General features: G+C 37.6%; 3 protein-coding genes and 1 long non-coding RNA gene across 4 annotated transcripts; 1 reads left to right on the top strand and 3 right to left on the bottom strand.

Annotated features, from left to right (window-relative positions):
* The first annotated feature begins 943 nt into the window (after positions 1–943).
* On the top strand, positions 944–12,314 carry LOC103444309 (RNA cytidine acetyltransferase 1-like). The gene is made up of 26 exons (XM_008383248.4): positions 944–1,144; positions 1,391–1,482; positions 1,586–1,757; positions 1,849–1,971; positions 2,475–2,648; positions 2,861–2,971; positions 3,069–3,202; positions 3,307–3,400; positions 3,831–3,929; positions 5,083–5,219; positions 5,508–5,596; positions 5,846–5,969; positions 6,081–6,168; positions 6,248–6,347; positions 6,426–6,478; positions 6,682–6,858; positions 6,970–7,007; positions 8,557–8,647; positions 9,035–9,214; positions 9,340–9,430; positions 9,528–9,597; positions 9,668–9,815; positions 10,895–11,023; positions 11,203–11,328; positions 11,668–11,733; positions 11,834–12,314. The coding sequence occupies exons 1-26, from the start codon at positions 1,040–1,042 to the stop codon at positions 12,092–12,094; spliced, it is 3,072 nt and encodes a 1,023-aa protein (XP_008381470.1). The 5' UTR covers positions 944–1,039; the 3' UTR covers positions 12,095–12,314.
* LOC139196627 (uncharacterized) lies at positions 7,675–11,893 on the bottom strand. Its single transcript, XR_011581721.1, has 2 exons — positions 11,756–11,893; positions 7,675–7,921 (listed from the first exon to the last, which is right to left on the bottom strand). It is a non-coding gene; the product is annotated as an uncharacterized lncRNA (long non-coding RNA).
* Positions 12,315–12,560: 246 nt separating the features above from the next.
* On the bottom strand, positions 12,561–15,658 carry LOC103444310 (protein SET DOMAIN GROUP 41). The gene is made up of 5 exons (XM_008383249.4): positions 14,758–15,658; positions 14,632–14,671; positions 14,421–14,521; positions 13,980–14,078; positions 12,561–13,638 (listed from the first exon to the last, which is right to left on the bottom strand). Exons 1-5 carry the CDS (start codon positions 15,529–15,531, stop codon positions 12,604–12,606), a joined length of 2,049 nt encoding a protein of 682 aa, XP_008381471.3. The 5' UTR covers positions 15,532–15,658; the 3' UTR covers positions 12,561–12,603.
* Positions 15,659–19,460: 3,802 nt separating this feature from the next.
* LOC103444311 (thioredoxin Y1, chloroplastic) lies at positions 19,461–22,940 on the bottom strand. The gene is made up of 5 exons (XM_008383250.3): positions 22,481–22,940; positions 20,776–20,864; positions 20,426–20,603; positions 19,894–19,963; positions 19,461–19,775 (listed from the first exon to the last, which is right to left on the bottom strand). The coding sequence occupies exons 1-4, from the start codon at positions 22,676–22,678 to the stop codon at positions 19,901–19,903; spliced, it is 528 nt and encodes a 175-aa protein (XP_008381472.1). The 5' UTR covers positions 22,679–22,940; the 3' UTR covers positions 19,461–19,775; positions 19,894–19,900.
* Between the last annotated feature and the right edge of the window lie 1,342 nt (positions 22,941–24,282).

The following is a 24,282-nucleotide window of genomic DNA, read 5'->3' as shown; positions in this document are numbered from 1 at the left end:
AATCGTCAACCTTACTACAATCTCGGAAAACCCCTTAATTTTATGATGCAACTGTCGGAGCTACTTATTCGATCGTGTGAGTGTAAATGACAGAGGCACCTTTTTCAATGTCTTATTATACATATGGGTTGTCTCAGCAAGCAACTAAAGATCATTTTAACTCTATGGGAAACTTTTTTTGAGTACATCGTTATTTTTAAAGTAAGGGAGGAGGAATTCGGCTATGCCACACAATGACAGCCTAATTTGGTATCAAATTCGTCATAACTCTATGGGAAACTTTAAATTAGAAAAGAAATTACTATACCAAATTTATTCTTATAGGTAAAAACTTGAAAGGTTTTATGTTTAGATATCGTCAATGACAAGTTCGATATTAATTTATCTTTTACCGTGAGTACATAATTTAGTTGTATTCTAGAAAAGATTTATTTATTGATATATCTCATGAAACTGCCATTTACTCTCACTTTAGCCTTAAATTGAATTTGTCTCATTTTACCCTTCATAAATTGCCAAAATTGAGCAACTTTACCTCATTTACGTTCATATTCAAGATACCTTTTAAGTTTTAAAGGTTTAGGAAAGTTTGAAAATTTCGTACCTCACCAACAACAGTGGCTCATCTTTGCTAGCATGGTATGAAATGTTTAGACTCCCTTTTATTTAACGTTTATGAGATAGAATTGACAAAACATGGGTGAAATGACTCGATTTTGGTAGTTTTAGAAGATAAAGTAAGATAAATTCTGTTTCATGACCTAGAGTAAGACAAAAAAAAATAATTTCTGGGGCAAATCAATAAATAAGCCAAAAAAGAGAGAAAAAAAATACTTGGCCACGTGTTGAGTTTTCATTTTTATGTCAGCTTTGATAACAGCCATCAGATAGCCAATCAACGGTTGAGATGAACTCAATATCTCTCCGCGATGTCTAGTCTCTCTCTCACTAGTTCGGCTTAAACCCTGCCCGACGACGACAACTGCCCTATGGTATAAACCCTAAACCTAATTGCACAGAGAGAGAAGAGAGAGAGAGAATGAGGAAGAAGGTGGACGAACGAATCCGAACCCTAATAAGCAATGGCGTCAAAAACCGGCACCGCTCCATGTTCGTCATCGTCGGCGACAAATCCCGTGACCAGGTACTCCTAATTTCTTCTGCCTTTCCTATCCCATTCCCTATTTGCTATTCCTATTCAATTTGAGGAGTTATAACAATGATTTAAATTGAATTGGGTAGAAAATTTTACCAGTTTTACTGTTTCTTGTTTTCACCTGCAATACTCACCGAGTAACACTAAAAACCTCAAACAAGGTAAGAAATATCATCGAAAATCTATCGAAAACTAACGGAAAATGGCTAATATGGAGTTTTATATGGTCTTCAGATTGTGAATCTTCATTATATGCTAAGCAATGAAGTAAAGAAATCGCGCCCGACTGTGTTGTGGTGCTACAAGGACAAGCTCGAGCTCAGCAGGTTGATTTCTTCTACCTTCCATTCTTCACCTTATTATAAGGCAAGGCGGAATTTCGTTTTTAAAATATATTGATTCGTTGCGTTTGACTACTTCATGATGCAGTCACAAGAAAAAACGTGCTAAGCAAGTAAAAAAGATGATGCAGAGGGGGCTGCTTGATCCCGAGAAGGTTGATCCTTTCTCACTTTTTGTTGAAAGTGGGGGATTGACTTATTGCTTGTACAAGGATTCAGAAAGAGTTCTTGGTAATACCTTTGGAATGTGTATACTTCAGGTAACTTGAAACTTACAAATTTACTGGTTTGGCCAAGACCCCTTGTATAATTGATTTAAGTTTTATGACTAAGTTTGATCTCCTGCATTAGGATTTTGAGGCCTTGACTCCAAATCTACTAGCAAGAACGATAGAGACAGTGGAGGGAGGTGGACTAGTCATATTGTTGCTTCATTCTCTAACCTCACTCACCAACCTCTACACCATGGTTATGGTATGCATATAATAATACCTCTTTCTCTTACGCATGCACACAATTAATGCTTAGTTTTTAGGCCAGCATGGTTATGCTTATTATATACCGCAAAATCTTGAAAACTAGCCATGTTAAAAGTTTCCGAATTTTTTCGTAATGATGTGCTTGGCTACAAGAAGACTTTTGGTAGATTCAATTGCTTGACTTTCTTTAAGAGAATGCTGCTGAACATATAAGTTTCCCAGTTGGGCCTATGTAGACTAGTTGTTTCTTTTCATGTTCTAGCCCCAAAAAGAAGAAGAAAAAACAACTAGGTTTCCTCATAATATTTGTTCTTCTTGTTGAGGTAGTTTCTAGTTTTACTACATTATGGACTTAGAACGAATATAGCAATAGCCATGCACCACATATTATATTTGATAACAATTCCGTTATGTCATGTTTTATTTGCAACACTGTCTTTCTCGTTCTCTCAAATGCAAAAATCTCCATACAGTCTTATCAGCGCCTCTTGATTTCAGGATGTTCATGATAGGTTTCGAACTGAATCCCATTCTAAGGCTACTGGACGTTTTAACGAGCGTTTCTTATTGTCACTTGCGTCATGCAAATCATGTGTAGTAATGGATGATGAGCTGAATATTTTACCAATTTCATCTCATATGAGGTCAATTACCCCAGTTCCAGTGAAAGAGGTAACCTTTTAGCCTTGTAACTTTTCTATAGGACGGAACTGATAAATCGAGGAATGCTTTATTTTCGTGGCATCTTATGCGAGATGACAAAAAGAATAAAAGTAATTTTTCAAGTGTGTGTATACCGAATGGTTATTAGGATACTTTCTAGGAGTTTGTGAAGCTTTGATAACTTTGATAACTTTTTTCTTGTTTTCTGATCATGATTGAAGGACTCTGAAGGGATATCAGAGTCACAAAGGGAACTGAAGGATCTAAAAGAGCAGCTGAGTGATGCCTTTCCTGTTGGCCCTTTAATAAAGAAATGTTGTACGTTGGACCAGGTAGGCACTCTCTCTGATTTGTATTAGTTTTGAGTTTTTCTATCATGTGTGATTTACTAATATGACTCATAGTTTGAGTTGGTAAATGTTTCAACAGGGAAATGCTGTTGCTACATTTCTTGATGCAATCTTGGACAAGACACTCCGAAGTACTGTTGCCTTGCTTGCTGCTCGAGGCCGTGGAAAATCGGCTGCACTTGGTTTGGCAATTTCCGGAGCTATTGCTGCAGGGTAGTATGCCTTTTACAATGTATTAAAACTGTTTTGGTGTATGTGTAGCTGTCTACACTCATATTCATGTACTATGTTTTGACGATACAAATATATCTTCACAGGTATTCAAATATATTTGTAACTGCACCCAGCCCTGAGAACTTAAGAACCTTGTTCGAATTTGTTTGCAAGGGTTTTGATCAACTGGACTATAAGGTATGTCGTTTTTTTGTATTCCTGCGGGTGGTTCTAATGTGATCTTTAGCTTCCTAGTAAAATATCTAATTCTAATGTGATCTTTACGCCTTCTTGTGAGATTTAACTCCCAAATAATCCTCGACAATTAGCAAATAACAATATCTTAGAACGTACCCCACTAATAAACATTTGTGACAAGAGTTGCTAATTGAAAATTGTAGATTCAAATGTTAGATAAAGTTTAAATTTTTTTTCCTGCTAAGTTTAATAGCTTTTACAGTGAAATTGTTTAACTATCAAGATGGTGGTGTTTGAATGTTTTATTCTGTGAACTACATTTTATCTTTCATTAATTGTTATAAGGTCACTCCGTTTTCTTCATTTTTCAATCATGTACTTCGAACAGTGCACTAGTTATTGAGCTTACAGTTGTAAACTATGTTTGCAGGAACATATAGATTATGATGTACAGAAAAGTAGTGACCCTTTGTTGAAGAAAGCAACTGTACAGATCAATATATACAAGCAGCACAGACAAACAATTCAGGTAAACTTATATGCACAGTTGGTTACAATTGAGGTAAAATTATATTGATGAACTCTTAATTTGTGCCCAATATTGATATAAAAATAGGAGTATTTCACTTCCTTGTTGCCAGGATATAATCTATTTCTATATTAACGTACAGATGGGCCAGTGGGAAGTGTATACATAACTTATTCTTAGTACCAAATCAAGTTAAGATGACTGAGAGAATTCTGTGGTCTTCCCTTTCCTTTTGTATTATTCCATACCCTGAAAGTTGCTACTATGCCTACTCTCTGCATATATGCCCAGTATTATCCTAGTTGACTCTGAAGCCAGTTACCTTCTATGTTAATTTCAAGTTTGCAACCTTTGAAAATTAGAGTGGGGATTTACAAGAGAATTCTTGGGAAAGAATTGGGCATTCTTATGGCTTCTCTCTCTCCAAGGTTTTGGGATCTTTCATTTTATGTAATTTTGTTGGATTGGGGAGTTGCAGTGAGATAGTTGCAGATCTGTTTTATAATGATGGAGGTGAATGTTGAGGCATATGTCAGGGCTGTTTCGTTTTGATGGTGGACTTCCTAGTCCACTAAGTGTTGTATTGTTTTTTAGCTGTTTAATAAAATCTCGTTTTCTATAAAAAAATAGCAATAAAGATTTTGTTTAGTCAGTTGATACCAAAATACAAATACATGGAGGAATTGTTACTCATGAAAAGTTGATAACCAAGTTGTAATAGAGAATATTCTTCTATTGGATAGCCGCATCACAATAGCCATGAGTGTGTTCACCTTTTGCCCATCAAATGTCGTATGCCCTCATATATGATTAGTGGTTGTCTTTGTTTGACTACTCCAAAAATTCTATTGTACTTTTGCCCAAGTGCATCATTTTTGTTATTGGTGTGAGCATATTGAACATAATTTAGATGGTTTGTGATTACTGAAGCTTGCTTCTAAAAGCATGTTCCTGAAACGCCAAACTTTTTGGTCAACCTAATGTGTCTTCCTGGCACTAATCCAGTATGTATGGTATAGAGGCACTCAACATGCCTGTGAGATTGTGAGGTGGTCTAGACCTTTACACCTCATGTAGCCTAAAAGAAAGAACTTTGTACTGCTCATTGCTTTTGGGGCTATTTGTTTTTTACTTTTGTTACTTGTACTTGCAGTATATACGGCCACATGAGCATGAAAAGCTTTCCCAAGTTGAACTGTTGGTTGTTGATGAAGCAGCTGCTATTCCACTACCAGTAGTGAAGTCTTTGCTTGGTCCTTATCTGGTCTTCCTTTCATCTACTGTTAATGGGTAAGATTCATCCATGTTCTTCTTCCTTCATGTCGTGTATTCTTATCATGTGTTCTTTTTTGGTTTTAACAGTCTCATGAAACATATTTCACTTCACTTTTTCACTTTCTGTTACGGCCGCGGGGGGGAATGAAAGATCTTTCACTTTTCATGGGCTGTTTCCACTTTTCCTTGACTCATGCTTGATGTCTTTCTATTTATAAGTCAACTCTGAATTCAACTTTTGGTAAAAAAAAAAAAATCTAAGTGCAATTTAAATACTAAAGGACATTTATTTTACACTGAAAGCTATGAAGGTACTGGTCGGTCTTTGTCCCTAAAACTTCTACAGCAATTGGAAGAGCAAAGCCAAGTGTCTGCTAAGGGGCCTACATCTGGTATGCTTATTCCTTATTGGCCGTGTTTTGTATTCTCATCTTGAATTAGGTTGGATCAAAATCCCCCTTTCCCCCCAAAACTTGAATTTATTTTCAAAATTCAATGTTTCTTCTGCTTTCTCTTAACATTATTGTTTCTGAAATACTTGAACTGTTGGCGCTTGCAAGTGAGCAATGTATAATTTTTTAAAAACTATTTTGTGATATTTGGACATAATTTTCTGAATTGATAAATGTCCCTGATTGTAGGTCGTCTTTTCAAAAAGATAGAATTGAAAGAATCTATCAGATATGCTTCTGGTGATCCGATTGAATCCTGGCTTCATGGTTTACTTTGCTTGGATATCACAAATTATATCCCTAAACTTAACGGGTAAAAACATTTGCTTAGACAGTCAGAACCGAGGAAGATGTAACCATCTCCATTATAACCCTTACCTTTATTAATGATCTCTCTCTCTCTTCTCTCTCTCTTGGCGGCTAGGTTACCTGCACCCAGTGAGTGCGATCTGTACTACGTAAACTGTGATACGCTTTTTTCATATCATAAAGATAGCGAGTTGTTCTTACAGGTAATTACATGTTCAAGTAATGTCAGACTAGTGATTCTCATTTTCATATTAGTGAACTTACATATTCTAATACTTGCAGCGGATGATGGCTCTATATGTTGCCTCCCACTACAAAAATTCTCCAAATGATTTGCAACTAATGGCTGATGCCCCGGCTCACCACCTGTTTGTGCTACTTGGTATATATGTTACGTTAGAACTGGTCTTTCTTTTTTTGCCGCTATTTGGCTGGACTTGATTATAATTTGCACGTGCAGGCCCTGTTGATGAGTCAAAAAATCAGCTTCCTGATATTTTGTGTGTCATTCAGGTTTGACTGTCTTCCCCTAGTTCAGGACTATTATTTCTTTTAGTTATTTAACGCATACCCAAAATTTTATTAGTTTTTTTATTTATAATTTTACCTTATGTGAAATAGCAATAAAGGACAACACTTTAAACACGTACTTCATCTTCTATAAAACACTAATTCTTTGATGCTCAACATTTTATGTGCTATCATTTTGTTCTTAGGTCTGCCTTGAGGGAAAGATCTCTCGTGAATCTGCAATGAAAAGTTTAAGTGATGGTCATCAGCCTTCTGGTGACCAGATACCATGGAAATTCTGTGAGCAATTTCAGGACACAGTTTTTCCCAGTCTTTCAGGTGCTCGGATTGTACGAATTGCTACACATCCAAGTGCCATGAAGGTATTCTCTCATTATGGTTTCCAAAGCAATATGTATAACCAGGATTTTGTTGAAATGGTAATCTATAACCAGGGATCTGTTGAAATGGTAATTTATTTTTCGTTGTTGTAGATTGGATATGGATCACAAGCAGTGGAACTATTGACAAGGTATGCTCCTCTTTGAGTTATTCCCCACCTAAACGTTTTTGTAGATCACATACATGATCCCAATGTGTATGTGGATGCCTAAGGTGTTGAGAAAGATTGACTGAGTGATTCTTTTAGCCCCATATTGCTACACTTTGAATGAAAAGCAATCATGCATATGCACCCTGGTGCGGGTTTGATGCCCATCGATTCCCCTCCCCCTAACAAATAAACTTTTAACCCACTAACGCTACTGTTTGTCATAAAAAAAAAGGTGAAAAGATTGAAGATTATATGTCTGAAGCAATGCTTCAAATGATTTCTAAAATGAATGAAAAGCAATCATGCATATGCACCCTGGCTCAGGCACATAAAGTCGCAACTCAAAATGTGAGTCTCATGCTTTCAGTTCACTTGGGTTGAAAGCTATAGAACATAGACCATGTGGGTGCTGAAGAGATGATCATTTGATTTCAGTTTTGATATACAGATGACTTTCTCACAATACAACTCTCGAGTCATATGATGGTAGTTGGAGAAACAAGTGGAAAGATATAGAGGATTAGAAGTGATAGCATATTAAAATACGGTCATGTTGGGGGTTTTCATCTTAGTTTGGGTTACATTTCTAAGAGTTACGAAAAATTCAGCAAAGCAAAGCATTTTCTAAAGGAAAGGAGGAGAAGTTGTCCATTGCAAAGAAAAGGAGTCCAACTAAAACTTACTTCAGAAAAGTTACAATGAAATTATAACCCCATCCATCTGGAGGAAACAGCAGGGATCTTCCCAAATTGCTTTGGCAATAAATCCACAAACACATGGAATTCGCTATCTCAAATAAAACCCACCTCATCCGCATTTATCTTGAGAAACTCTAGCTTATTTCAATCCCAACAATGGCCAAGAGTCTGCAGTGCCAACAGTTGAGTTTAAATCTGTATGTTTAAATGAAGATTGGATATTTCGTTAGTAATTGAAATTTCCAACAGAGAAAAACCAGAAACAAGCTTAACCAGCAGCACTTTAGGATATAATCCAAAGATAGAGCGTTTTAGGATAATAATCCAAAGATGGATCCTCGTTGTTGACTGCACAAATTAATGTGGGGTCCTAACTTTTTAGATGGGTCACACTGATTCTGACCTTGTATCCTATTTGGTCCTAGATTTTTTCTTGAACTTACTTTACTTGGTTTATCTCTCAAGTCAACCCATACATGTCCGTTATCCCTTTGTGCTCATAAGTCCATGTACTTTTTACTGCAAATGTTTTTGGGGACACAGATATAAGGAATGGCTGATGTGGACATTCTAGGGACACCTCTGGTATGTATCATGTGCTATGTGGGTGACATTGGATTGCTATTGTTGGGGATCCAGATATAAGGAATGTGTGTGATATGTGGGATGCATTGCTCTTGTATCAATGTAACTCATAAGTACTTCATTATTGAGATAAAAGTGTTTTGACATGAAAATTGCACTGAATCTCTTTGGTTCTAAAAGTTGATGCTTCACATTTATGTTTTTATATTTGAAAAAATGGGTGTTAAGGGTTTATTTCTCCTCAGGTACTACGAAGGACAGTTTGCTCCTATTTCTGAACTGGACGTTGAAGATGTTGAGACTCCCCCACTCAGAGTCACAGAAGCTGCTGAGAAGGTGAACTACAATCACCAAGCTTAGTTTTTTTTTTTTTATAAATATTTTTAATTAATAGGTTGGAGAACTGCTTATACGAGACTATTCTATGTATTATTATTGCAATTGGAGGCAATTTTGTAACTCATAGGTTTCTGGTAATGCAATTCTTGTTCTGTCGAAGTGTTTGAGTTGGTTAAGCTTCATTCCGGTGATTGTAGAACAATTTCTGTGTTTGAATATAATTTGACAAACTTTTGTGAATGATCATTTGTTGTGTTAATTTTAATCATAATGACATCAAAGTATATTATCATGTATTGGTTTGTTTGTTTGGTATTAATCAACCTGCCGCCTGTGCCTTGATATTGTTTATCGGAATGATACCTATGTCTATTTTATTTATAGGTTTCATTGCTGGAAGAAAGTATAAAACCTAGAACAGATCTTCCTCATTTGCTTGTTCATCTTCGTGAAAGGCGACCAGAGAAGCTCCATTATATTGGTGTCTCCTTTGGGCTTACCTTGGACCTTTTCAGGTTTTGGTGGAAACATAAGTTTGCTCCATTCTATATTGGACATATTCCAGTTAAGATGGATTCCCCTCTCCATACTGAATCCTTTTTTCCGTTTACTGTTTTTTTGAATATTATCATTTGTGAATGAATGACTGATTAAACAATAATTTTTCATTTTTCTTTTCAATGTAATAGAGTGGTGTGACCGGGGAGCATACGTGTATGGTCCTCAAATCTTTGAAGAATGATGAACTTGAAACCAGTGATTTTCGTCCATTCAACCTAGGTGGGCCCATTTTTCTTTGGAAAACCTTTGTTCTATTTAAATTTGTGCAGATTTTTTGTATTTCAGTTCACAGCTTGATTATTTGTTGGCTACCTAGATTTCAGGAGAAGATTTTTGAGACTATTGGGTTATAGTTTTCGTACAATGGATTATAGGCTCGCTATGAGGTACTATTAAAAGTTCCATTCTGATAAATGCTTATTGTTCAAGTGCTCGTACTAACTAATAATTTTCCAGCATCTTAGATCCTAAGATCAATTACAAGGATGGAGAACCCAAATCGTCTACCACAGATGGATTCTTACGGTCTATCACAGACTTACTTTCGCCTTATGATATGAAGCGACTGGAGGCCTACACCAGCAGTCTTGCTGACTTTCATATGGTAAGTTCTCTGAACAATGGTTGATTGCCAACTTGCCCTGTCATAGTGCTATGTAGTGTTTTGGGATTTTTTTATCTTAGGATTACTAATTGATTCCATACATTCATATTAAAAATAGAAGTAATGTTTGCATTACAGAACAAGAAATACTTCCCTTAGAATCAAAAAAGATATTTGCGTTACAAGACAAAATATGCTTTCCTTTAGAAAAAGAAAGTAATATTGCATTACAAAAGAAAAATTGTATTCCTTTGTGATAGAATTATCGTCTCAGTGTGGCAATATGATTGTGATTGTGATACAATTTTTAGTTGACAGTGGTGAAATATTTGTTTTCTTACTGTGGACAATCTGATACCATGATTGTGAACATATATTACTCTTGCAATGTTTTATGAATAATCTTTTTCAAAAGTGAACTATTAGGACATTGTGTTTAGTTATTGATCTAATTATATGTATATATATGTTCAGTTACACATTAAAAGTTCAAAATTGCTTGTTTGAGAAGGGGAATTTGTGTACTTTACAAGTAATTTGTGTGTAGGATTCTGTGGCCGATGTTTCATCCCGTGCTCTGTGTTACATAAAAAGATGAAATCAACAGCGATTAGGCTATTAGACCCCTTCTCTTCCCCTCCCACCCAATCCCACCCCCTTGTGGGTATGCCCCTGAGGGAGGTGAACCCATTTGTTGTGCGGTTCTCAGGAAGGTGCAGTGCATCCTGGTCAATGGCATGTCGTCCATTTTTGTTGATTATGGTTTGAGTGGATTATCTGCTTCCTTCTGTTTTTTGGGAAAGGCTGCCAGTTTGAATGTGTCAAGATGTTCTTCCTCCTGTTAGGCATAGATGATAGTGGGGAGGAGGGATCCGAGGGCTTATTGCATTTTCATCCTTAACCAACAGACCTTACTTTCTTCAAATTACCTGCGAATTGTTTTTAAAATTACAGTTTAAACCCTGGGGTCCATTTGAATTTGAAATTAAGTGTCATTTTCTAAACTGAGGTCCTCTTGTACTCTAGTTATCGTTTGTTTATAACTTTACACATGTTAAAGTTATGCTTTTATTTTACAGATTTTGGATCTTGTTCCAACGCTTTCACATCTGTATTTCCAAGAGAAACTTCCAGTGACATTGACAGGTGCCCAGGCTTCCATATTGCTCTGCATTGGCTTACAGAATCAAGATATCTCCTATATTGAGGTTTGTTTCTCTACTTGTTACTCATATGGTTTGCTTGGCTATACCAGTCACATAGATGCAATGCGAGCACGCAATCAAACCCACTTGCAAAGACAAAACACTCTACTTGGTGGCGTCATTTCTGCTCTTTATTTCATTCTTATCAGGTGTAGATTTTTACTTACATTCACGTTTTCCAGGGGTTGATGAAACTGGAAAGGCAGCAAATATTGTCTCTGTTTATAAAAGTTATGAAAAAGTTTCACAAATATCTATACGCTATTGCATCTGAGGGCCTTGTGTCAACCTTGCCTAAACCAAAAGAAGTAAGTTCAGCAAAGCAGTAACCCTTTTTTTTCTTATGGAAAGTACATGATATGTTGGTGGTTTCCATCTCTTTCTAATAATTTCATGTCGTAGGATGCATTATGATTCTAGTTGGCTTAACTATATGATATTGACATGTGTGTTGCGCGTGAGCCACTTTGGTACCTGAACTATTTTGTTTGATATGTAATCGCTAAGTTTACATTATTGTGTTTCTTAATGCAAGCTTAAACATCGTCTATCACATTATAATTGTGCGTGCGTGCGTGTATGTATGCTACTGTGCTTTTCTTCTGCCTATGTTGTAACTCCACTCTGATTCGGAAATTTTGGTTCAGACTCTCTTGGAACCTCACAAGATCTCTGTTGATGATGATCTCAATGATGCTGCAAGAAAAGTTGAGGTACGCTTTATTCCTTCCTTACCTTCGTGTTACCTGAACTGCCTCTCTTTCCCGCGTTCTGAATCCCAAGAGTTGGGCTGACTTGACTACGCACATACAGGATGGGATGAGATCCAACTCGGAGGGGTCATTAGATCCCAAGTTGCTTCAACAGTACGCGATTGGGGACAGAGATGCAGACTTTGAGAATGCATTACAGAATGGCGGTGCAAACCTACCTGCTGGTGGTCTCGTTAGCGTGAAATCAAGTAGAAACAAAATGGATAAAGGAAAACAGAGAGAGAGTCACAAGAGTGGGGAAAAGCGACATAAAAATGAGCATGGCTCCAACTCAAAGTCCAACAAAAAGAAGAAACATTGACATTAGCGACGGTCTTGTATGCATCTATTGTAACATTCAGTAGGGCGTCGCTTTAAGTATGCAACTGTTATAACATTCTTACGATGTATTTTTGACACAAACACGAACACAAATAGAAACAGGGATGCATCAGGAGATGACAATTTTTGTTCTTTAATTCGATTGTGGTTTCAATTTTGTATTTCAGATGTTTCCAAATCGAATCCAATTGTGATTTCAATTTTGGTTCTTTAATTTGACTGAACCGAAATGATATATGAAACAGCTATAGCGGATTATTCTATTTTGAAACCCACTGTAGTCTATCAAATTGAATCCGTTGACACAAACTTCTGATACGTGTGGCTGATTCCTTGGGGCATCATGCAAGACGAATAGAGTTCGAGGCGAAAAATCACAAGCAGAGAAGACGATATATGCAACCAACATTTTTAACAGATTCTTAACGAGTATAATAACACAGCAATTAACACCAAAACAGGAATAATTTAACTTCTAAGATCTCAAACTCAATTTGGTTCATGACAAGGATTCAATAATATCCCTTCCATATCTAAAATATTACGAACATAACAGGTCAAATGGGAATTACCATAACATATGCTCGCTAGATATCCTCCATATAGTAAGCAATGGACACCGAGCTTAAAAATACATATCCGTACCTGGGCTGTGTATCCCTCTGCTTCACTTCCAGAAATGCTTCTCTCAGTCCCACAAGAACCCGCTTTAGTGCCACTAGACCGAATCAGAACTTCCCCTACACTGGAATCTTTTGTGGTACCAAGCCAACTGAAATCAATAGGACTCTTAATCAATCTAAGGTACTGGCAACTGAGAGCCAAAATATTCCAAACATTCTGTGTAAAGTTAGAGACGCAATCAATGAATTCACTTGAGACATCGTCAAAATCTGCATGTTGAACTTGACCATAGAATAAACAAGCTTCAAATTTGTCTATCAATGAGCATTTTGGACATCTATAACTTGCAGTGGAACATGGATTTGACACAGGCAGATCCCGGTGGACAAACTCACTCCAGACTGAGCTTTTAGCAAGAGTTAACAATGACTCCCCTGCGCTTGTCCAGAAATTTGCAACAGATACAATTAGAGACGATTCAGAGCGGAACAGATGGTGAGTTGCACCAGCAAGTAGTAAGGAGTATGCTGCACTAGTCCTGCTTAAGTTCAAAGCTTTTAACAGATGATCATCCATTTTAGAACATAAAGCTATCATGTCAGTTGCACGGATTTTATACGCTGAAGCCAATGTTGTGTAGGCATTTAGGGAGAGGTAATTTAATGGGTGCAACCAGTATCTCAGCTGAGATGTTTCTCCGTTGCAATCTAATTGCATATCAGAGAGTCCTTGTGTGAACGCATGCTCAAGCCTCTCACAAGAAGATTCAGGATCGCCACTCGACAGGTAGTCGTCAATAGCATCATCAAAGTAAACACTCAACAATTGCGTTGCCTTATCTCTATTGAAGTTTATTTCTAAACTCAAACTGGAGGAGTTGGAATTGACTGCAAATATTTCCTGGAGTTTTGAAACCGAAGGTTAATGATTATTCAAAAAACACCAATAAGAACATTAGCTACATCCTAGGAAATAAAGTTGACTGCCAGAGAGGAAGAAAAATGGTTAGGAGGTAATTCATGTTCAAGTTGAAAAAGAGCTTTTGTTCAAAGTGAAGGCCAAACTATATACAGGGGGGGATACAAAAACAAGAATCTAGAAGTACAAATATCCTAGTGCATTTATAATTTCTGTAAAATCAATAGTATAAAGATATTACGGAAGAACTCCAAATAGACTTAAGAATTAGTATTTAATTGAGAATATCAAGAAAGAAAGAAAAAGTTTTCATGAATTGCCACCTCCAAAGCTTGATCCACGTAGGTTAGGGGTGATGCACTACATCGCGTACAAGAGCAGATAAACCGATACCTTGACCATAGCTCTGACTGCCTCATTGCCTGGAGGAGCTCATGAGAAGAAAAGAAAATGTGACGTTAAAAGAAAGGGATTAAAATATAACATCAACACAATTAAAATTGGAAATAAGTAAAAGAAAAGTCAAATGGGGCAAGATTTAGCTAATCCCTAAAGTGGAAAGAAGTCGGATTGCCTTGCATTGTCTCATCAAGTTTAGTTTCCTAAGACAGGGACAATAAGCAGAAAATGACACTAGCAAATTCTCATCTCACAGTCATCGAAACATCGCTCAGTTAACTTGACAAAACAGATGTGGATTATATGAATTCAAAATTCCAATCGCTGATCCATGTATAATGTGTATATAGATAAAATGCAGATACCTTAGGCTGCAACAAATCAGTGTAAGTAACAGTCACTTCTTCGCCTTTCTTGATTCTCTTGATGCTCCTAACCGTCACTCTTGGACCATAACCTCGGCTTTCTACATTCGTAATATACACGAATGGTTCAATAATACTGGTAAATTTGGTGTACTAATTCAAACAAACAAAAACCGAAAAGAAGCACGAAAACTTAAAAAAACCACAACACCTTTTGCTAACACATTATTGCTACAAACACCATTCTCAATCTGCAACAAATATCCATCTCACAACCCTGAATTTCAATCTTATTCCACTATAAATTAAACAAACGGTGCAAATTTGCAGGGATTACTTGTGTGGCACGACCGGAGGAGCGGCCGAAGGGGACAATGCGCAGCAGCGCCGTTTCGGGCCAACAAGGTGGCGTTGGCGGTGTCATCAAAGAAAAGCGGTAGCAAGCATTCGGGGAGCAGCTGTGGTTGATCCAGCAGAAGCTGGGACCGTAGACGGAAATTCCAAGGGTGCGCCCGGTCTTATCCTGCACCTCCACGGCGTTCGTTAGCACCAATGACAGCACGGCCTCCTCCAATACGGCGTCGTGCGGAGCAACGTTGGCAATAGTCGCATCGATAGAGAAATTCGGAGATTCATCCCGCATCTTCCTGGCGAGGAACATGGCTCTGGCGCCGTCGCGAACCCTATGGTCGTGGTGGTGGAGGAGTTTGTGGCGATTCGTCAGGAGGCCGGCTACGCGAGGGTAGGGGGAGGTGGCGGGAAGGGATTGGAGGAGGCGGAGGGCGGCGCGGAGGTCGGAGGAGTCGCCGTTGGGGTAGGCGGAGGGGTGGGATTGGAGAAGCAGGAGAAGGTAGGGCTCGGCGCTGGAGACGTGGAGGGGAGAATCGGCGGAGGAGCAGAGGGAGGAGCAGTAGTAGGAGGAGGGAGTGTTGGGAAAGGTAGGAGTAAAGAGGGGAGGGAAGGGTTGGGGAGGGAGAGGGGAGAAGCAGGAAGAGCAGTGAGATGAGAGGAGGGAGTGGTGGAGAGAGGAAGAAAGCGGAGGGAGCGGTGGCGTTATGTCTTGTCCTATCTCTATTTCTTCCCCGGCCCTCATCTCCATCTCCACCTCCATCTCCGTCACGGCGCTTTCGGTTCAACTCGTCAAAAGTTTTACACCATTTCCATCTTCATCTCCGTCACGGCGCTTTCGGTAACTTTACAAAAGCTACTTCACATTTTGAATTAAATTACTAAAAAATTCAATGCATAATCGATAAGTACTTCCGTGCCAATAAAAGATGTACACATCCGTACTGATAAATACACCTCACATTCAAATTCGATATTAAATAACTTATACACTCTATACAATGTCAATTTTGACCTTATTAGTTTTTTAAAAATATAAAAAAATTCTGAATAAACCTCAAATCACTTTTAACGTATTATTTATCTATTTTTTTTGTCTTCCCAGCAAAGGCAAGCAAAATGATGAAACTACAAGGTTAGAACTTGAATGGAGTGCGAAGAAATTAACAATATTTCCTTATGTATATCATCTCACGGCATAACCCCAATTTAAAGAAATGATAATAGTAATAAAATGGCTAAACACAATCTTTGTTCTGCAATTCAACACCAATAAATAAATATGTTTTTTTTTTTCATACATCTGAAAATGCAATAAAACTACATCAACATTCAGCTACGTTTTTGCCAATCTGGGCAAAGTCCTAGTGCCATTCACATTACAAGAGACCCTCTAATTGTTCTCCTTTCCCTTGCTGCTTTTACCCTCGAATTTTTGTCATTAAACCTCAGCGTATAACCTCGTCTGCCACCTTCAACAAAGTCTCAGCAGCCTTATCTTCCTCCAATCTTGATTGTGACTGAGTTATAAAAAATTTGGGGTGTATATAGAAAATGTAAGGTGTATGTTGAGAATGGGGGTGGGAGGGTAATATGGGAAAGTAAATGGGGTGTATTAAGATAAATTTTAATTGAAAAAGTAAATATGAGGTGTATTAAGTATATAAGGTTTATTCAACAATATGTAGGGTATAAATATAATAAGCCTAAAAATATGACTAAATATTTTTTTTTATTTAATAAAATGCCTGTTCTTCCATTTAAAAAAAAAAAAAAATTACCTAACAGAAAACTACATGAGGAGCTAGACACAGAAATAGTAGCTAGCTAGGCAGATCTCCAATTTCCAATTTCCAAGCAATGCTGCTACAGACCATATCTTCAACGTGCTTGATGGAGTGTTCCCCCTCAGAACCTCAATCAACACGCAGGGGGTTTTGCATGCTCGCTGTAAGTAGTTCCAGTAAGACCCAATGCGAGTTGCAATGCAGGGTCTAGATTGACTTAAATCGCAAACAATGCAGTCGAACTTGTTCCTCAAGTGATAGTGTGTGCACAGGAAATACATTGACTAATGCTTTCCTACGTAGTACAGTTACAAGTTAAGGCCGCACGCAGGAGAAAGCAAATACAGAAAATGGGATAGAATTGGAAAGTTAACCTTACCGACGAAACTTACAGGGCAAAGCAACCAAGCACGGCTGCGTGAGCAGTCTCAAAAGATTCTCCGCACCAATCGTATTCAAAGTTGCGAGTGGAGAGGATGTCGGCTTTGAAAGAGGAGAAATCGAATGATCTTTTTGAATCGCAGCCTCCATCATTATAATTATAATCATCACCATCATCGGCAGCATTGGATGTCAGATATCTAGGCAACTTTGGAGGTGGTTAGTATGTTAATTTGGTACATTTTTGCCTCTTTCAGATTCTTTGGTTGTTTTTTGGGATGTCTATGTCTGTAAGCCATTTTCCAAACAGTTGCACAATCTATGGATTTTTGCGGGTCTTTCTACTATTTCAGCTATTTAGAAGGCTCAAAATAAATTTATTTTTTAGGGTCGTCCAATCTATTTTCATCGTCTTTTGCATTTCTATCAATTCGGCGATTGTTCATGGTGGGAAGTTTATTTCTGGTTATTCTCAAGGTTTTGACACTCGGATCATTTCTTCTTTGGGGATCCAACCTATCCCTCGCAAGGCACCTACTATTCTTCCTGTCCTTTGGTTTCCTTGGTTTAAGCTTAATACAGATGGTTTGTCTAAAGGAAATTCTGATCCTGCTACATGTGGAGGATTTTTCAGGAATTGTCATGGTTGTTTTCTTGGAGGTTTCTGTCAATGCATTGGTCATCGCAACTTTTTTTTTTTTTTTTGCAGAGTTATTAGCAATTATTATTAGTATTGAGTTTGCATATCAATAGGGTTGGCATTGTCTTTGGTTTGAAAGTAATAGTTCTAGTGTTATTTATGCTCTTCAATCGTCTAATTTTGATCCTCCTTGGCCTCTTCATACGCAATGGTCTATTTGTTTAGATCGTATTCGGAAAATGACTTTCTATGTATCTCATGTACATCGTGAAGTAAATCTTGTTGCAGACAATTTTGCTAACATGGGATTGTCTTCTCCATCTTTAACTTGGCATGATTCTCCTCCGATGGCGGTTTGTGCTGCTTTGTTTTCAGACTATGTTGGCTTGCCTGGTTATTGCTTCTCAAATTAATGTGCATGTCGGCATCCAGGTTTGTCTCACTTTTTTTTTTCTCCTAACTTTATGGGGTTGTTTGACTTGTTTTGCAAGTTTAGACCTTTAGGTTTGGTTTTAGAGGGATTATGTTTCATGTCCCCCCCCTCTTTTCTTTGTATCATTCTCGTTTTTTATTTCTAGAAGGGTAAGGTTTATGTTCCCCCTTCTTTTTCGTGTATTCCTATTTATTGTCTCTGTTTTATGAGGGGTAAGGTTTATGTCCCCTTCTGTCTAGGTGTAACTTATTTTTTTGTTATCAATAAAATTACCCTTATACCATTAAGGTTTTCCAAAAAAAACAAAAAATAAAAAACAATAAAATAAAGCAGCACTAGTGAGGGTGGTACTTTGTTTGGAGAAGGAAAACTCAAAAGTTTGAACAAGAAGACGCACCTTCCAAAGACAAATTTTTTTTGGGTGCGAGATGGGATTGGAAAGAACAAAGCATACTTTTGAACCTCCTAGATGAGCAAAGCTATAAGTGTGCATCGCCCCCAAAATTCACTCGGCAACCTTGGCTCCAGAATTTGGATGGGCTTAATCCAAGTTCCGAAGTCATCGGAATCGGTACTGGACAGTTGACAGGCTACTACACCCCAATTAGAACCAGAAGCATTATAAACGCCGTGGTGGTCGGCGTAATAATCATCATAGTAATAGTAGTTATGTTCCAGGCAACTAGTGAAGGCTTGTTTACTAAGTGCGAAAGCTTAGGTGAACATTAGCTGACCATCAAGGAGGACTAAACCCGTGCCATGGGTAGGAAGACGAGGAGGGAGCCGTCTCCATGGTAGAGCGGGTTCAGCAACGTCGAAGCAGAAGAGCGGACTTTCTGGGACGTCGATTGACTGGTATAAACAATCGGCTTCTGATTAGATGATTAAGAAACACTCGAGTCCATGCATGAAGGCCCCGAATATGGACTTTCTGGGACCTCCTTAAGCTTCCTAGTGTATCAAGTTCACTATTTGTACTCATTATTCTCAAATTTCAGTTATTAGAGTTGTGGATTGATCGTTGAGTATGAAACTATCATAAACATTTTCAAAATATGAAAACTCGTCGATGATAATTTTGGACTTTGTAGATTGTAATAACATTGTTTACACTATTATTTACGAATGAAAAGAATTATCATTTAATTCCTCAATGTTACTTTTGTCTACATTTTTTCTGAAATTTTTTCCATTGAGACCTCCTGAGGTCAGTCATGTCCGCAGCTAAACATAAGATACCAAATTATTGTTCATTCAATCTCGATGAATTTGATCTCGTATTTGCATATCTTTATTACAAATGATTTGTGTGCTTGCAAGCTAAACAGCCGTAGGAAATGGGAAGGGAGGCATGCAGAAATAACTTCTTACTAGATATGCCATTGTTAATTATTGACTCTAATTTGACAAGGTATCCAAATTAAGTAGTAAATCTTGTGTCCACAAACCAATTGCCAATAAGGTCTAAGTTGCATTGCAAATGAAATGAATGTCCACAAAATTTCATTAACTTTTCCAAATCATGAATTTCAATCAAATGCAACTGATGTGGATGTGTATATCACAACAGAAACTGACATCGTAAAATTGTTTTCACTAAGCTTTACCCGTGCGATTACGCCAAGTCTCGTAACTTTTTTGTTGGTACAAACCAGTTACATACAAAAAATAAAAAAGCAGAGGAAACATCCAGTGCCTTTCTTCATAAAATCCATTTTTCTTGCAATGCGGCTGAATCGATCAGCTTCTCGGTTCAACCTGAGAAGCTGGACCAATAAATGAAGAGTGAAGAAAAAGGAAAGGTTAGGAAATGGGGAGGAGGAAGCAGAGAAAGAACAGCGGACGATACGAGTGCTCTCAACTCACGAATATTATAGAGCTCACCTGTCTCCTACTTAACTTTCAAAGTAGTTTCTATTCGTTCGACAAGCTGATCAGCAGTCATAGCACCCTCCTGCAAGTAATGAAAGCAAAGTCATCATAGATATTTAAAATCGACCAAAAAACCAAAAAGAAAAACCGCCAAAACTAATCTAACAGTGCCTTGCATACATGCACGGAGAACATACATTATTTATTCTATTTAATATTTTGGATCTAAGAGAACATAAATCCTTAAAATTCAACATCTTCGAATCAAAACTAAGCAAAAGAAGAAGAAAAGCATGCAAAGCAACACACCTGACGAAATTGTAAACCAATGCAAGTGCATAGGATATCTTACAAAATCTAAAAAGTGGAATTAACAGCAAATCGTAACAACTTGACAATACCCGTCCATATTCTGGCCGTATAAAAAGCATGCAATCAGTATGAGATGTTATGTGACAGATTACACATTTCTAGACATTTGATCGTCTACCAAAGGCAAACATATTAATCTCCCAAAGGAAAAAAGAGAACAAATTCAACTTACAAAGCGGTCAAATGGCTCTCCATCCTTAAATATGATGAAAGTAGGCAATGCTTGTATGTTATATTTATCAGCAATGCTAGGATACTTCTCTGTGTCAATTTTCACAACCTGGATCTTGTCATTCAGCGTAATACTGACTTCATTGAGGATGGGTGCCATAAATTGACAAGGTCCACACCTGTCAACCAGAGTTTATTACTTAATTGTCTATTCTTACCTTTATATAGAGAGGGAAAACCTAAAAGGTGAATAGCTACCACCTTGTTTAGGAATTAAAGTTTAGCTGACAATACAACAATAATGACAAATTGCAAACAAAATAAGAAGTGAGATACACAAGAAAAGCTTACCAGGTTGCATAGAAGTCAACCAACACAGGTTTTTCAGAGGTAGCCAGCAAATCTTGGAAGGATGAAAATGTTTGCTTCTTTGCTTCAACCTACGAAAAGTAATTTTTTTTCCACATATACATGTAATTACTGAATCACCAATTCAGTCACACTTCGTAATTCAGCTATACAGGCTAAATATTCCAAAGACAGCAAAGAAAGAGTACACGCAGCTATTGAAACTGTCACAACATGGTCCATATGGATAACCACCTAAGTGATATGTTGAGGAAAAACTAGAATACACAGCTCTAACACAAGTGTTGGAGAGACAAAACAAGTAAACAAATTACTTGTATTAACTCACAGAATATTACAACACAACAACTATCAAGGACACAATTTAGAACGTATGACACTCTCTCACTTCTAGAGACAAACTCTAGACCACTCACACTCTTTACAAGACTACTCACTTACAAGGCTTCTCACTCTCTTACTTAGCTCTCTCTTGGTTTGCTCTCTTACTTCTTCTTGGTTACATTACAACACTCATACATACATATTTATAAGGCATGTTTGCCGACTTATACTATCACTAGAACTTTCTAGTGCATTGATCATGCACACAGCCTTCCACCGACATAAGAAACATCCTTCTAATCCTTTCTACAAAAGACTACTTAGCTTTAGATAATTCTATAGAAAAATCTAGTTCCATTGCACCTGGACAAAGTGCAAGTCTTCAGGAAGCTCTGCCCTCTAGACTTGCTGCTAGAATCTTCTAGAATCCAAACACCAATTGGGCTGGTGTTGATCTTCAACATGATAGGTCATCATCCTGAATTGAAACTTCACTTGTAACTTGAGGCAAAGCCAGTAGTGATAGGAGGACCGTCGATTGACTGGTATAAACAATCGGCTTCTGATTAGATGATTAAAGAACACTCGAGTCCATGCATGAAGGCCCCGAATATGGATTTGCTCACTGTCTCTATCATTCAAATCGTTACAAGATATACTATCCAAGTTTTACAATCTACACCTTTCATCCCATTCAATAATTTTGGTTCTAGGTTGTCCCTTCCCAACTTTATGCCCCAAACGGTTATCATGAAAAGGTACTTTACCTGGAAAATGGGGGAAGATCAAACTGATGCAACCTAATATCCTATATCGGTGACATTGTGCATTCTAATTGTTTGAGAGAGGTTTGATTCCAAATTAGTTTACCGATAGTCTAAAAAATCAACTGCGTGCGCCAAAATCAAGTACAAAACCATTTCAAAGACAATCAATAGTGAGTTCCATGTCCTTAAGCTCTATATTCCACATGCCTCCTGTAGCATGCTAAATCTATGTCTTGCAAACCATCCTCTGAGTTTACTTTTCCTGCACTTTTCGATTAAATGTCTTTATTCTCTTGAAAAGACTAAAATTTGGAAACTCCGAAAACCGACCCATGTGATTTTCTCACAACTCATAGGAAACGGCAAGGACCAAAGAAATACAAAGCAATTGGTGTTTGGGCCATAAATATGATAACAACAAGATTTGCAGTTGTATGCTTTGCTTCCTAAATTTAAATTTTGCAATCTCTTCCACTACAAAACACAGAAATTTTAGAACAGGAATTTTAACGCTACACAATTTCATCAGGTTAAATTCCTCGATTTTCTCGGGAAACAAACAGACTACGAAACTACAAAAACGGAAAATTCATTACCGGAGGAAGAAGCCGAGGCCGTGAGTCCTGAGTTCCGATCCGAACACGTCGAAGCTGCGCCGGAAATCGCAGAGAAGTAGAGGAAGACAGCTTTGAACAAGAAGAAGAGGAGGAGGATGAGGCCGCCGCCGCAGCTAAGCGAGTCGTACGGTCAGAGCTGAGAGAAGGAATCGTGGACGCCGTCACGGAAACCGCCATTTGGATTGGATGCTCCGGTCAGTGAGATTTTGTCCGACGGATTCTTCTTCCTCGCTCCCGTTTGGATAATCGGAATTCGGAAAAGAAAATGAATAGAAAAATATTTCCAGCGAAGAACAAAGACACTTGCTCTTCCGGCTCGCCAAGAGGAGATATATTACGGTGTTGCTTCAGGTGTACGATGCTATGGTGGCGTTTAATTATTTACGGCTGGATTGTTGGAACAAGAAAAGTATGTTGATCGGACGGACGTAGTTAACTCATGTGACCCCAAATTGAAGACCTTTCGGCGATTGTCTGTATGCTTAATTCCTGAGTTCCTGGAAGACGTTCGTGTGAAGTCACGTGCCACTGCATGATGCACCCTCCTCCACCTTTTTTATTTTTTTTATTTTTCCAATCAAAAAAATCAAAAAAAAAAAAAAAAGGAACTTTAAAGAAAAGTTTCTAGTACTGTTCACTTTAACGAAAAACCACATTTTTACACTAAAAAATTAATCTTGGTACTATTCACTTTATATCGTTAAAACTCAAAATTTTCAAACCCTTTTAATTAGTTTAAAAAAAAAGTATAATTAATTATTAGAATTTAGATGGTGTTATAAACTTTCCTAATTTAAGTGTGATTGTGTAAATCCTAGATTAGATTTTATTTTAGTTATTCTTTCCTATATGGATTTGTATTACTTAGGGATGAAGGAATTATTCTTCCTCTTATTACTATAAATAAAAGCACTGCGTAGGGAGATAACACATTCTCAACACACATTCCCCTATGATTCTACAAACACGTCTCTCCCTGCCATTGCCCATACCCTGTAGTGAGATAAAATAAGCTACAACACGCTCTTACTGCTGCACTTAAGAATCTAACAATGAAGCTTTTTTTGCAACAAACCAGTTCATCTATATCATCACGTAATCAGGTTCTTCCAAAACAAAGGTTTTTATCTTGATATTTTTGCAACCCTGATAGCATGAACATTCACTGACACACCCCGACCGAGATCAAGGCATGCTGGACGTCACGTGAGAGTGACGTAGCCATGTGCGTAGTGCTGAAGCAATAAAGATAAGAAATATACGAATAATTAAAAACCAAATTACTAGAGTGTACTACTAAACAGAAAGTGATAGTGTTAGTTACAACAGTGAACACTCCTAATCAGAGCATAAAGTTTAGGTGTAGTCCAGTAGGACAAGTACTAGTTATACAGTACCAGAAATGTCCTACTATTATTTAGATAAGTCAGAACTGCCAACATCCTCAAGCCACCAACAACAAGCTTACTTAAAACCTAAAGGGGCGCAAAATAGAAAACGTGAGTGGGCAAAAACAAATGTTTTACAAAACCATTTCATTTATCAACATACTAACCCCTTGCTGTAAAACATGTAAAATTTTCCCATAATTAAGATATAAGCATATACATATACATATATATATATATATTAGACTTGGCATTCGTATCGTGTTTTCCGTGTTCGTGTCGTTTTCGTGTCATATCTGATATCTTAACGGGTCGTGTCGTGTAACACCCGTTAAAATAAACGGGTAAAATGACCCGACCCGAAATCGACCCGATAATATTAACAGGTAATAT

Source organism: Malus domestica, chromosome 05, assembly GCF_042453785.1.
Source record: "Malus domestica chromosome 05, GDT2T_hap1".
NCBI lineage: Eukaryota > Viridiplantae > Streptophyta > Magnoliopsida > Rosales > Rosaceae > Malus > Malus domestica.
The sequence above is the reverse complement of the archived record's forward strand: the minus strand, read 5'-3'. Positions and strand labels throughout refer to the sequence as shown.

What these genes read in the sequence shown, in the direction of transcription:
- LOC103444309 (XM_008383248.4), top strand. Translation starts at nt 1,040, where the DNA reads ATGAGGAAGAAGGTGGACGAACGAATCCGAACCCTAATAAGCAATGGC. An exon ending in CCACCTGTTTGTGCTACTTG is followed by an intron (nt 6,348 to 6,425) that starts GTATATATGTTA and finishes TTGCACGTGCAG; the next exon opens with GCCCTGTTGATGAGTCAAAA. An exon ending in TCACAGAAGCTGCTGAGAAG is followed by an intron (nt 8,648 to 9,034) that starts GTGAACTACAAT and finishes TTTTATTTATAG; the next exon opens with GTTTCATTGCTGGAAGAAAG.
- LOC103444310 (XM_008383249.4), bottom strand. Translation starts at nt 15,531, where the DNA reads ATGGAGGTGGAGATGGAGATGAGGGCCGGGGAAGAAATAGAGATAGGA. An exon ending in CCTCCGGTCGTGCCACACAA is followed by an intron (nt 14,672 to 14,757) that starts GTAATCCCTGCA and finishes TATTTGTTGCAG; the next exon opens with ATTGAGAATGGTGTTTGTAG. An exon ending in ACGTGGATCAAGCTTTGGAG is followed by an intron (nt 13,639 to 13,979) that starts GTGGCAATTCAT and finishes TCAAAACTCCAG; the next exon opens with GAAATATTTGCAGTCAATTC.
- LOC103444311 (XM_008383250.3), bottom strand. Translation starts at nt 22,678, where the DNA reads ATGGCGGTTTCCGTGACGGCGTCCACGATTCCTTCTCTCAGCTCTGAC. An exon ending in GGCCTCGGCTTCTTCCTCCG is followed by an intron (nt 20,865 to 22,480) that starts GTAATGAATTTT and finishes TACTTTTCGTAG; the next exon opens with GTTGAAGCAAAGAAGCAAAC. An exon ending in GAGAGCCATTTGACCGCTTT is followed by an intron (nt 19,964 to 20,425) that starts GTAAGTTGAATT and finishes CATTACTTGCAG; the next exon opens with GAGGGTGCTATGACTGCTGA.